General features: G+C 35.5%; 1 protein-coding gene across 7 annotated transcripts in view; it reads right to left on the bottom strand.

Moving 5' to 3' along the window:
• Nucleotides 1-15,035, bottom strand: part of USH2A (usherin) — a 370,627-nt gene that overhangs the window by 152,599 nt on the left and 202,993 nt on the right. For all 7 annotated transcript variants that reach the window (XR_015283723.1, XR_015283719.1, XR_015283720.1 and 4 more), the window contains exon 38: nt 2,049-2,228. Coding sequence is in view for 3 of the 7 variants with exons in the window: in XM_086878670.1 (XP_086734796.1) it covers nt 2,049-2,228 (180 nt within the window). In the remaining 4 variants the exon portion in view is untranslated. The remainder of the gene's footprint in view (nt 1-2,048; nt 2,229-15,035) is intronic.

Genomic DNA, 15,035 nt, shown 5'->3' on the forward strand with positions numbered 1-15,035 from the left:
ACTACTCCCCAGAGTGTAGATTTCTTAAATAATATTTTTTCAGTATCCTTTAAAAGAGAATGATATATTTTAACACTCATTAAAAAGTGGTGCTTTTATACATAATGAGACCTTCTTTATTTTTTGATCAAACAAAACTTCTGTTTAAGTGAAATCTCGGCCACTCAAGTAAAAAATAAAATTCTTTCTCATTTAAGTAGTATCTAGATTTCATTAAATGATTTAGAAAGTGTGAAGGCACTGAATACTGCTCAGTGTAGTATTGCCATTATACTCATAATTTACCATGCAATGGAATTGTGTAACACTCAAAGGCTCATTATAATAAACATCACAGTAAAGCAAACATACATTGTCCTAGATACATGTGTGTCTGTACATGTGTACAAATATAGCCAAAACACAGCATGTGAGAGAGCACTCCTCTCATATGCACTGCTTCATTTATTATTCATTTCTCTACAGATCACAGTCCACTGGACAATAGTATGGAAGATTTCTTTAATAACTCTCACTGCTAATTTAATTCTACTTAAACACACATATCCTAGTGAATGCCACATGCTTTTCAGCATGATTTTATGTGTAAATCAGGATAATATGTTTTCAGATCATTAACTAAAAGGAAGCATGAACTAAAACCTATTTAACCAATGAGGTATTGCTTTTAAACTACCACAAGGTCATAAAGAAGATAATTTCAAAGCTATAAGTTTTCTAATTGTAATCAACAACAATCTAATGGTAAAAGAAAGTGTATCTTAATGGCTGTCATAAACTTGTGCACATCCTTGCTTATCTTTAAAGATTCTTTACTTTGTCATGTGGTGAAATTTTCACTACCAAGTTTTGCTAAGCAAAATTGAAATGTGACACTGGAGCTAGAAATATCAGTGTCTTACTTCTCAGTCTTAAATGAGTAGTAAAACTCAGATGCAGTTTGATTATTGTATGAGAATGTATATTTGGTAATAGTAGGTGCAACTTGGCAACTGGATTGGGAAAGTATAAAATGTGATGGGAATTGCCTTTCCTCGTTCCTCACTAATCTGTAGTCTGTATTAAACTCTGTATTGTATTTACTCACTTTTCTGAAGTCCCCAAACTCAATCTGTTTGCAAGCAAGTTGTTTCAAGTGTGTTTTTGAGCTGTAAGGTTTATTATTTTTCTTTCTTTTTTTGTTTTTCTTTTCTTTTGTTTTCAAATTGTACATATGTCCCTCTACACTGTTCTTGCTCAACAGCTACACCACACATCTCTCAAAAACAAGTATTCTTGGACTCTCACTTAAAAATTCAAAATTGCCTTAAATAAATTTTATATATTAACATTTATTTAACAAAAACTGATTAGTTAAGGTGTCCATGAAAAGAAAATGGAAAAGTAGCACATCTATATCAGCTATAAATGTAAGTTTTCTTGAAAAGAAACCAAACAACAACAAAACCACAAAACAAATCATTGTAAAACGTTTAGGGTGCATTTGCTGAATTCTCTTATTTCAAATTGTATGAAGATAATATCCAGACTGGCCTACTGCCTAATTCACTGTAAATCAGTGCACTGTAATTGAATTTCTTACAGCTACATTATTTTGTGGATTGTGGCTCAATATATTGCCAATGGTTTATATTACTATTATTAAACAAATTCTCTAAGTCTATCCAGTAAGTGATCCTTGTCCGCACTTACAACTTTTATTCTAAAATAGATTACAAAATGTAGGTGAGTCTCTCTGTATTCTTGGGCTAGATTAGCTGTCCATGCCAAAATACACCACCATCCACAGAAAAAAAATGAAGTACATAATGCACTTCTCACCTTCATAATATGCTAACTACACAACTATGTATTTTCATTTTCTAGTTCTTTAATGGAACAAAGTGACAAATTAGAAGCCAAAAAGAACAATTTTGTGAGTAAGAACTACTAATAAAAACATATTCTTCTGAACTTCAGTCCTCAGCTGTGGTAATAAATAATGTTTTGTTGAACAGAGTGTTTGTGTAATTGTTACATGCACAGAAAAAGCATTTTTTCATACTTACCTCCTGGAGGCATGACTATGGTTATAGCATCACTTATCAAGCTGCCCTGGCTGTTGGATGCATTCACTTGTACTGTGTAGTTAGAAAATGGAATCAGTCCTTTAATGGGTACCCATACATTGAATTCCTTGCTCCTGCACAGCACCCGAGTATCATTTACAATAGAATAATTAGCATTATCTGTTACGGAAAAACAAGAGGGGGAGGGAAAAAACAAATGTTAGACCTTACATCTGCTACATTTCACTGTCTTTATGAACCAAGTCTTATTTCTACTCAAATGAAGATTTGTCATCTATAGCAGTAACACACACACATTTTTGGTCTGTTGGGAAGAAAAATTATTATTCACGATTTCTTTTCCTTTTGCCAACAGTTTGTGGCATTTTTAAATCTTGGAAAATAAACAAATCACTAGATGAACCAGCCAGTTGCAAAGCTGATTGCTATATATAGCAAACAGAAGTTCCAGAATGGTTCTGTGATAATTGCAGATTCCAAACATTAATGATCATTCTTATCCCCATGAAACACTGGGTAAAACTAGCAAAACTTTTCGAATTTTCTAGAAAAATGCTTAACTAAGGAGTTGATAAGAAAATTCCATTGCATGCATAATAATCATCTGCAGTAACAGAGGCTTTCCAGCATGGCCTGCAGTTCTCTCAAAGACAAAACAAGGATGCGAAGTACTCAGTTTATCAGTTGAAATCATCAGAGGACACCACAACAACCTACATGTCCTTTGCAACCCTTTTAAGATCTCAAACTTAAGATAAGACAATATTCTACCCCACAAAAATAAAAAACCCAAAACCTTTCCAAAATACATAGTTAGACTAGAAAATAAAAAATTATATGTCAAGCGACATTTTTTTGACTTCATGACGACCTGTCACATATCTCAGAACCAAGCTGACTCACTTAAATATCAAATTATATTTGGAGTATATGAAGTGCTATATAAATAATTAATAATGTTACTGGTCGTCATTCCATGGAGATATCTCCCACTGAAGTAAATGAAAATTCTGTATTACAAACAACAGACAGAAAATGAAGTAAATGAAAATTCTGTATTACAACAGTAGAATCATTCAAGTCTAAGACAACAGGTATGAGAATGAGAATAAAACGACTGTAACAATAAAAATATTGTAAATCAATTAAGACCTTGTCACAGCTAGAAGATCCAATATTTACATCTGAGTCTTCCACAAAATCTAAATAAGACAGAATTACAAAAAACATAGAAAAATCAATCTTTTAATTAATTTTTAAGGGATACTCATTGGACTTATTCATTTTGATGCAAGCTTCAAATGAACCATTAAAACTGCAATGCTATTAAATCAGAAATAATTTTGCAAATATTCCATGTTTCTATGATGGGCATTACAGAGCACTTGCAGTACATTTCAGTCATGCTTTACATTAGATTTTATCATGGATGAGCAATCTGGATTTTCCTCTAATTTGGGGATTCCTATGAACAATTTAGTTCACTTATGGTACAAATCCAAGCCCTTCCTTTATTTTAGTGTTTATGAACTACACTGGTGTTTTCAGTTATTCTATTGGTAACATACAAAAAGCTTATTTCTTGAGGTTTTAGGGATGGGGATAGGTTTGAAAAACTTGTTTTTATAAATCTGCCTTATAGCCTAGTCCCTTATTCCTCAAATCCTACCTGAATTGCACCCTACCATAGCGCCAGACCACCCAAACAGACAACAGAAGTGTGAAGGTAGAATGATTTAATGAAGCTTGATGGATTTATTTTGGATTTCACTTAAGTTTATCTAAGAGACCTTGTTTTAGGTACAACAACGGATGCAAGGCTTCTTTACATGCAAGAACAACAACCGCATTTTACACATTCCACATACAGAATCCTGCAGAAGTAAAGTTATTTTGTCTGAGATCACTCTAATGTACTCGGGCTACTCAACCAACATTAGAAAAATGCATCTGCTTTACTTGATCTCAGCTTTTAAATTGTATATCAAACTCTCCATCTGCACCTTTGTGTAACTGCCCGTATGTGATATAGGAGAAGATACAATCCTACAAAGCATATTTTTCCTATTATCTATCACAGTTTCTGTAATATTTATGATTTACTGTTTGTGAAGATCATGCAACAATATTTGACATATACATTCTTAAGGTCCTAGGGACATTTAACACTTTAAGGACTCAGCTGGCTGAGGAAAAAAAAAAATATGCATTTTTCAAACATTTCACTTCCAGTATCTGGGAAAGTTTAAAAATACAGTGTTAACAGATCAGCACATAGGCTAGAGTCAAACCTCAAGCATAAAAGAAATTTGTCTAGCAGCAATTTATATATGCCAAATTCATGTGAAAATTAAACTTTTTCTATCAACAGTATGGATTTAACTTGTTAATATTTTAATTTCATCTACCTGAGCCTGGCAGGAAACCATGTACTTCTTCTGCTGATATTTTTATTCCATTATTAATCTTTCTTCCAATGGCTAACTATACTATATTTTAGAAGTACAGTTTTGAGAAACAGAAAATGAATTAAAAGGATAACACTCTATTCCAAGTTGCCTGGATAACAACATTAATATACAGTAATTATACAATTAGTTGTAACATTAAATTCTAGTTATAGCAGAGTGATTACTCGGCAATTATAAGAAGTATATAATTACTCAATAATTAGGAGAAGTATGTAATTACATAACCATTTTATTCAGCTCAAAAATGAACTTGCAAATTTACAATGAGATAGACAACATAGCAGCTCAAAATTTTTTATTGCTCCTAATAAAAAGCTAAAGAGTAGTTGCAAGTTTCCTAGCCCAAATTTTACCCAGACAAAAGGTGTTTTATCCCAATTCACAGACAAGGAACTTACTGCTGCTGGCAAGTAAAATATTAGAAGAACATTTTTAAAATGCAGGTCTGGCTGCAGCTGACTGGCAATATGCAGCTTTGCCACTTCTCACTGCCTAAACTGTGTTTTCAGTGGGCTGGAAAATGCAGACACATAGGTTCAGCCTGACAGAAAGCGATACAGTGATAACCCCGTCATATCATTCCATGCCATTCCTGCCCAGACTGCCTCAGAGTGGACCCAATTTGTGAGTATAAGTGGATGAGGCCTCCCTTTTTTCCAATTTTTCTGTGTGTTTTTCTCTCCATCCTGCTCACAAGTTCCACTGTAGCCCACCAGCAAGTCCATTGCAGATCTAAACAGCAGTTGCCTCAGACAGTGGTAAAGTCCTACTGAAGTTCTGAAGTTCAAAAGACAAGTTCAAAGATCAAAAAAAAAAGACAAGTGGTTCACACCAGAACACCCCTAAAGGGGCAGAAAACAAACTCCTACCACATCCAGCTCACCACATCCATGAACACTAAAGGTATGCAAACACCTGCACAAAAAGATGAATCCTGATAGGAGAGGGCTCAGAGACACTATTTTCTATACCCTCTTAAAAAAATCTAAGTCCTTTGCAGACATGAAGGGTTTCCCAAGCTCCTTAATCTTTCCATATTTTTGCATAGTTATGGTTTTGTTCTTTTACTAGCCTTCCTGCTCAGTTCTCCATATCTCCCCAAAATTATCTGAGGGACTTCCTTGCTTAGGGCTAATTGAGAAATACTTCTGCTGTTCCCAGTTTATTCCTAGTTTATACCAGATTAAAGTACATCAGTTTTTCAGGAAAAGATCCATGTGAAGAAATGAGGGCTAAAGAATGTCCATCAATATACTTAAAAGTGATGTATAGTTGAAACAAAGTCAAGGAATAAAGCATGCTTGCATTAAAAAGGCACACAAATGCATGTATTGCATTCAAAAATCACTGTTTAAAAGTGCTAAGCTTCAAAGAGCACTCTAGCTGGTGAGTATCTGCACTTGAAGGTTCAGGATGGATTTGAGTGGACACTCTGCAGGGGACTCCAAAGAAGAGGTGCGTTCCTGTTACTGAGCACTACTGTAAATAGGTGAATTAAGTTCTTGTGAGCCAGTGGTGTGTAAATTACTGCTGTCCTGGGTCCGTCATCCTATGGGGTTCACTAGATTGAAATAACAAAAATGGGTATCCTTTTCCGTTCTTGTTATAATCATTGTCACAAGAATTTTAATGCCTCATATATTCCATAATTTTTTTCTGTGTGCTGTACTGCTCTGACCTTTTCAATATTCTGTAATTTGACTGGCTGGCGATTTCAAGTTCTCTCCTTTTTACAGCCTTATTAACTTGTGGAGAAGAGGTGAAATGCACAACCAATCAGAATACATAATATTGCAAAGGTCACAGCAGCACAGTATAGCATCAGCAGACACAGAATACTGTATATTAGTCATTAGCATCCTGATATCTTATTCATGTGACAAAGGTTGTGAGGAGCACACAAAATGGTACAACATGAAACTACTCTCGTGGCAAAGAAATAGTACAAACTAAACACATTCATCTTACATTTAAGAACTTTCCCCCCCACCAAAGCTGGCACATTTAAAAGTACTCTTTCCATCAGGATCAAAATTTATGTTTTTAAGGGAAAAGGTAATAAATTGAGATGTTTCCTTTTTATGTATTAAACAGAGAAAGTCACATATTTCACAAGTGTGGGCAAATACCAAGTAATTCTATTAGTAACACTGCATTTGTGATTAATGCCAATCCATACTTTACATATAGTTCCATAATGTCCTATAACCTTCTTAACATTACAATGTTGCCCTACAATATTCAAGCAAACAGAAATAGAACTATTACCACTGTAGAAGACTACTCAAAGACTAAAGGTAGCAAAAATCCAGCTCAAGGGACAGTTCACGTGAGGATGTATACAAAAATTACTCAGTTAACTATCTCAAACACTTACAGTTGTTTTTATGGCTGCTTTATATGACTGAGCATACAGAGGCTAAGCCTTGTACCTGGGGCCACAGAAAAAGTTAATATCAGATCAGAATAGCAAACTAAAAATGAAACAAGGACTCACTTTTTCAGCCCTTTTCCCTAGAACTCATCCTCATTGCCACCAGCTTCTGTCCCAATTTGAGACACAGCTAGTTTGTCTCTTTGGCACCATGTCTTTGGAGGAAATTCTGTAAATATGCACACTTTGTGTCTCAGCTCATCCTTTTGTCCATTAGTTTTGTTTATTCTTCAGCCTCATTAATTACCACAAAAGCTACTTTCCTCCCAGCTAAGATTTTTTCTTTTCTGCCTCTCTTCCTTTCCCATTGTTTCTAATGGAGTATACAGAATAAAAAAAATATCACTTTGCATTAGTTTGATTATCCCAGTAGAAAACCTAAAATACAAAGCTAAAATAGCTAAAATACTTCCTTGGCATTATTGGCAACTCTCTTTCCTCAAGAACTGGAATAATGAGCTGTTCTCAAATGGTCATCTCAATTATATTGACTTGTGAAGTAGTGAGGCTTTGATGTCATACCCCCCTTTTCAACAAACTATTGGGTGCTTTTTGCATTTTGAGATGAGGTTGGTTTTTATGTTTTGGCATTCTGTTTCAGAGGAATTTTTTTGGTTTGTTTTTTTCATTTCTTTTTTTTTTCAGATGAGAACACTGCTGATTTTTTTGCCTCAATGTCTTGAACCACTATTTATTCCCTTTCTCCTGAGCTGACACGTGTATTGTTCCGATGGACATATCATGGTCACAGTCTGTTAAACTGAGTTCAAAACTTAAAGACTCTCTTAACACATGAAAACTTCACTCTCATGGGCTAGGAGGAGCTGCTGAATAAGTCAAAATGGGTAATTTTAAAGCACTGTGGAAAACTGGAAAAATTACGAATCCAAAATATTAATTTTCCTGTAAATAAGAAGAGTTTCACATTATCTGTATTAAAAAGCTTTATCTTCTTCCTTTTTCCCTGGGAATTAAAAGAAGCCTTTAGTTTTAAAACTGAAAAATGGAAAATATTTGAAGAACAAAATCAAAATCTGTGTTGCAAATTACCGCAGAAATCCAAAATCTAAAAGACTCCGTTTCTGACCAGAAGCTTCTGACTGGTACTCAAGCCATCACTCAAAGAGGCTTCTTACAGACTCCGATTTGGTAGCGCTATCTTAGACTGTCTTGAGAGGTACAGAATGTGTACACTGTCTGTCAATGACACTGGAAAGGTATTCCTCCTCTCTATTCAGCCTGGTGAGACACATCTGGAGAGTTCATCTTGCTCTGGGATCCCCAGCATAACACAGATCTGGACTTACTGGAGTCTATGCAGAGATGATTAAAGCCTTGAAGAATATGTCACACGAAGTGGGTTTGAGAGAACTGAGTTTGTTCAGGCTCAAGAAGAGGTGGAAGGATATTAAAAAAGTGTAAAATTAAGAATATCTGTAGTGACAGCATAAAGTAGCCAAACATTTCTCAGCAATATATAGCAGCAGAACTAAAGGCAACGAGTACATACAGAAAATACAAGAAATTCTGTTTAAACCTAAGAAAAAGCTTTTTTTACTTTGACATTGGTCAAACACTGGAACAAGCTGCTCAGCCTCCAACCTTGGTGATTCTCAGAAGGCAGCTGGACACTCTCCTGGGCAATGTGTTCCAACCAACCCTTCTTGGTGAGGAGAACTTGAACTGGTTGTTCCCTAGAGGTGCTCTCTGACCTCAGCTGTTATGTGAGTCTATGAAAATTTTCAGAACACTTCAAGAACCCTAAGGCAAAGCAGGGGTAATCATTATGATGAAAGCATGTTCCTGTCAGTAGAAATAAGTGATTATTAGTGTTACAAACACTAAGTAATGTGCATTTATGTGCTCATTAATTCTACAGACTGAAATATGAATAAAACCCACAGCTTGATGTGAGAGATAATACAAGAAAGTTAGCACAGACCCCATGGATGGTTAATGACTGCAGCCAAGATTAGGCTTTGTCTTGATGGCAGGCAGGAAAGAATCTTTAGTGGGTGGTCTCATCTACCCTTTGGAGCTTTCAGCTCAGTGGCATGAGGCTTTGAACTAAAAAACCTCTGCAACTGTTGATGAAGCTGCCAAGAAGAAACCTTTTTGATTTGAATTACTGTTTTAGTTTTTCTCATTACTCTTTCATAAATACAGAGACATCTAATGAGTCTTGCAGCTGAGTCAGTCTCATTTAGACCTTCCAGTTAAAACAGTGTTTTCAGTATAGCATTAAATCTCTGCTGTAATTATATTCATCTCTACTGTAACTTGATTTTTCTGCAACAGCACCAATGGGCATCAGTCCTGGACCCCCCATACTGCACACTGTACCGAGTGTTTTAGAGACTCACAGTAAGAACACGGCCCACGACCTAAACCAAACTCTGGAAAGCATTCTATGACTACAGCCAACTTCTCTGGGTTTCCAAAAGGTTTCCAATGTCCAAGCACTGTTGTCCTGATATGAACAGGAGGAAGAGTCCCAGCACAGTCTAGTAGTCCAAGTGGCAAAACATCACATTTGACACAAGACATCAAACAGCAAAGGCATTTGCTGCACTTGCAGTCTTAAGATGATGAGAGAGCATATAGCTACTGAGTTCATCCATTTTGTTTGAGGGGTTTTATAGACAAATTATGAGACTTTATCAAGTTTATTTCATGAGGCATTTCATACACTAAAAAAAAAAATAAAATTCAGAAACAGCTTTTAAACCTTCAAGTTTGCTTTTCCATGGTTAGAACATTCTTTCTCTAGCTGCAGCAGTACATAAATGGAGATTATCACAGTATCTGGTTTCTGAATCTATGCCCATAATTCATGGATGCCAATAAGAATTTTCCATTCTCCAGGGACACTATCAGAAGGAGACTAGCTAAACACACAGAGCAGAACTTGGAGTCTCAAATCCATAATCAAATATCTAGATTGATTGTGTCACTTGCACTTGTATTGATTTCAATTGGAGCAGCTGACCCAAGGGAATAATAAAAATGTGGAATAAAACTGATTTATGAGAAGAAAATAAATCCTTTTGTGAGTGGTAATGAATTGGTACTATTTAACCCTTTCAATCACAGAGGAAGAACACTATTTATATTTTCAGAATGCTGAGTTAGCCGAAAGAAGTCATATAAAAAAAGTCAATACTGTCAAATGCCATTACACTTAGTTGTAATACTTTGTAAGGAATGAAGCTCTAAATTTGATCTAGGATTTTTGTTTGACATATGACATTCTTTTGGTTTTTTCAGTCACCTTTCATGAGGCACCATAAGTGATGCACTTGTAGATTGAAAGAACCACAGAATCACTCGATTGACTGTTTCTTGTACTTACTTATAAATTACTTCCCTCTAGACAATTTAGGGCAAAAACACGCAGAGTAACACAAACAGCTGCACAGTTATGCCTATAAAAGGATGACCTATCATAGTGATCTTTCTAGAAACTAGAAAACTAGAAACTTACATAGTCAAAAGATAATTTGATTCCCCATTATAAAGTGCAAAGAAAAACTTCATCAAAAGCTTGTCAAAACCCAGTTTCCATCATGTTTTCACTACCTGAGAAAACAGATGGGGTTTATATTAGTCTCCAAAGAAAAGTTTATTTGTTTGAAGCCAATACGTAGAAATATTCAAACTCAATTTCTTTATCTGTGGAAGCTCTAGTCAGATTGTATATGTCTTGTTTGGGTTATGTCATTGACATTAATCATATTGTGTTTAATGTCATAAATTGGATTTTTGCATTTAGCAGTTACCATAGATACCTAAGCACAGTCAATGTAGTCTTCATGTAGGCTAAAAACTCTGGAAGACATTCATTAACTAAAAGACTGTTTTTGTAGGAAAACTGATTGGCAAATTCCTTTTTACTCAATACTGTTTACCAGAGCCATCCCTAGAAGAGTGCTATTATTCCCTAGACTATTCCAAGGGTGTAGAAACAGTCTTGGAGCCAATGCTGCTATAGGCAGTCACTAATAATTTCAGCCTGTTAAGAACTGATAATACATTCCTCACAAAAATGGGGTTCAGCGCTTTGTATCAGCTTTATCACATGAAACCAAATAAATTACAAAGTACAAGACAGACAATGTACGTGTGACAAAAAACATGACTATGGGAATAGAATGATGCAGAAGATCAATTAAAACACCATCTGTGGTCTGATGCTACAGTCTTCACCAAAGAACTGGTGAGATGTAGGAATTAGAGAGTGACTTTACTTTTGCTTTCCTTAGAGACACCTACGTTAAGGAAAAGAAAAAACAGTGTACCTGATACTGAGAGGAATTATGCTATTAGATGGTGCATTGTGAAGCTGTTCAAAACCTGCTGAAGGTCAACTAAACATTACTCAATAGTCATCCTGAATTGCATGCAAAACCATGAGTTTTCTAGCCAGGCAAATCAAAATTGAAATGCCCTACATTTCCAAGGCAAAATATCCCTAACTCCTGCTCTGATGAACAGATTAAATATGGCTATTTCAAAATGGGTTAAGCATCCTCTTTGTTCCCCCCCTCAAATGTTTTTAGGACTGGTAAGTGTTGTAGGGCTGTAGCTAGAACTAAGACAGACAAAATGAGAGAGGAAGGGGACGAAATATAAAAAAATCTCCTTAATGGCTGGCTTGGAAAAGCAGCTAAGGGCTCCCACAAACATATCCCACATATAGGAGTTTCATTCCCCATTCTCAAGACTTCAGTACAAGACAGGCTAGGAACTTCAAGTGGCTTCAGCATTCCTTTCCCCACTTCCCTTGTGACAACAAGGTGCAGGTGGTGTCTTCCCCTAGCAGCCATTTGATTTTTAACACTCCCTTTCGGACATCCTGATTGGAGAGGGTACTGAAAGTATTGGGTACACTGTGCCAAGTTCAAGACTATAAGAGGAACTTTCTTATAGAAGTAAAATGAATAGCTGGTCTGAGTTTTACTCTATTTACTCGTGTATATAGTAAACATTAAACTAAAAAGGTTAGATGGGCAACACTCTGATGTATACATGCAAAAGTCAACTTTTTTATGCTGTATTCTGCTGTTAGAATTCTCCACTTAGCCAAGAGAATGTGTGAGATGCAATGAACTTTTCTGGCACGCCATCTCCAAATAAGAAGGTAGGCAGATAAAGAATTTTTTTTTCCTTACAAAAATACCTGATTAACTATCCTGCTGAAAGTATGGACCTTAGATAATGTGTCAAAAATAAGTTATAATAAGTATTATAAAAACCCTCAAGAAACAAAAAACCCCAAAACCCCAAACTGAAAATAACACACATTGATTTCTACATTCATAAGCAACAGAGTTCTGAGTATAACCCCGCAACTTCATGTTATGAAACTCCCTAAGGACATACAGTTAATTAAGGATTCTCTTTAGGTCAAACTTGCATTCAAATGCATCACAACATCTTGGGGGCTACAGATTTGGATTAATTTTGAGCTAATGCAGTCATCTGACAGAGGTAGGACGATAAGAATTTCCTCCAAATCTCTCCTCTGGAAAAGAGGTAATATCTGATTCGTCCTGTCCTAGAACTTAATTTCAGATACCCAGATGTAATTAAAAATGACCCTGTATTCTATCTGAACCAGTCTGAGAATAAATATAATGAATGAGGAAACTACTTGGGGGAAATAATCTTGACTCTGTCACCTTTCCTTCCCCTCAAGTGCTCTGAGAATTGGAAGTGTGTCAGATAACAAGAACTCTAACTGCTCTTGAAGAGGGAAAAGCTGTTTGTGATCTGGTAGCATTAATATTTTATGGCTTGGAATAACCAATTGCAAACCAAATTCCTCATTTAGGCTCCTCCCAAGTAGATACTGGGCCTTAAATGACCTAAGACAAAGCAAATGGTCATTGCATTGTATTGAGTCTAAGCAATGATGCCTGAGCACTGCAGAACTGGGACAGAGCCCTCCGTTCCTAGTCCTGCTTCAGCTGTTTGCTGGAAACAAATACTTTTTTGGAAAATTAGAACATACCTATACAGAAAAGCCCAAATAAAGCTCCTTCCTGTTTTTAACAAGTACTTTCACTGAGAAAGGTTTTCAGAAAAACTAAGAGCTGAATTGAAAAATGAAGGTAATTGATACAGATATTTCCCTTGAATATACTGGTAAATCACAAAAGTACAAAAAAATCAAACTACAGAAAAATCCATGATAAGTATCCTCCTCTATTGTCAGACAACCCAAACTATCTCCTGCTGAACTACATTTCACACTGGCAGTGACCTTTTTCATCAGTTTATGATAGTATTTGCTTGACTTTTTTGGTTATTGATAACGTTAACAGGTACACACTGTTTACCAACACCTTGCCAAGCCATCATCTTAAAACAAGAAAACTATCAGCAGTAACAGAATTAAACAGCAATGAAAAAACAGGCTATGCATTACAAAACAGTTATGTTGGAATCAAAAGTCAGGAATTTAGACACATTACAGCTAAAATATTCTCTCTTGCTTTTATGCATTACAATGTATCCTTTGCTGAAGTATTGGTTTTTTTACTGTAACAAGATAAACATTCTCCATTCCAAAAAAAACCCACAACAACTTTAAATCTTTTGCAAATTATTTAAGATGATCTGGCCCCATTAGAAAAAATAAAAAAAAAATAAATCTAGAATTAAATACAACTTGTTTTAACATGAAAATAACCAGTAAGCTGTAAGGCTGTTCACTTGAATTACTGTAAGGTGTGCATATTTTTAAAAGCAGATGGATGAAAAGTTATATCTTAAACAAACATGAATGGCCGAGTCATGTGGTGGAAAAACAGTGTAATCAAATATTTAGACAGTCAAACAGAGACATAGGTATGTGAAATTTGAAAGATTTGGAACAGGACAAGAAAGATGCTAAGCCTAGGGACAAGACATAGAATATTCAGCATGAGATCAGCTGGTGCCTCTACAGTGTTGGAATAACAGGTTCATGACAGAGAAAGTGTTAAGTTACACGTTATTTAAACACTTTCCATGTCATTGACCTGCTATCTCAACATACCATATGCTATAGTAGGGCACTGATAAGATAACAACACATCAAGCAGAGTTTCACAATATACATTAGGGATGGCAGTGCAAAAATGTATAAATACAACGGCATTAGAAAAAAACTGTTCTCTCATAGAAGGATCCTTTGCCCTGTCCAGGGGCTATACTTATGCAGAAGGATTTCCACTCCTCAAAAAGTGTGTATCTCTTAAGTGCATCCCTCAGAGGCATACTATTTCTTACTTTAAAAGAAAAAAAAAAGGCCAGGGAGATATGTGAGATTCAAAGGTAAACCTCCTAGGCCCCACATAGTTAAGCTAAAGTTGAAAAACATACTGATATAATTAATACAAATTAATATAATTTGATGAGAATTAATAACCCCCACACTATTAAATCATAGATAGCTCTGCAACATATCTTGATATGCCTAAATCTTCACCCACGTTCTTCTAGCTTCAATCTTTTTTAAGTCTACTTCAATTAGATAGTAAAGTACACAAACACTAAATTTTCACAGAACTATTGCCAAAATACATTTGCTTTTTTTTCATAATACTCTTCCTATCTGATGGGCTTTTTTCAAGCAGTTCTTAGAATTATGTAATTGAGCATCCTACTGAGTATCCCTATTTTCAAATAAAAACAAGTCATGGTCTGGAATGACTTGGCTGGACAATTTCCTAAGTCTCCCCTTCCTTCATAATATTTTTATATCTAATAATATTTGCAGTGTTTGGCAACAGAAGTCAGTTCAATTTGTTCTTAATAACAGAAGGTGACTGCACTGTTTGGGAAATGATGTTTGTCTGTTAAACACTCATATTCCTACCAGAAGCTTGAGTTTTTATTAATGAAAATTATCTTAAAGATTTTTCATTTGAGATATGTATACACAAAAATTGCCTAGTATCAGTGGGGGTCACTGCTTCCCAAATTGACACTTAAGGTACTGCTGAGCAGGCCACTAACTTGAGTGATAGGTGCAGCCATGTTTATATTCACATTCCAGGTGAATTCCTTCTCCCC

Source organism: Cyanistes caeruleus, chromosome 2, assembly GCF_971803275.1.
Source record: "Cyanistes caeruleus chromosome 2, bCyaCae1.hap1.1, whole genome shotgun sequence".
NCBI classification, from domain to species: Eukaryota; Metazoa; Chordata; class Aves; order Passeriformes; family Paridae; genus Cyanistes; species Cyanistes caeruleus.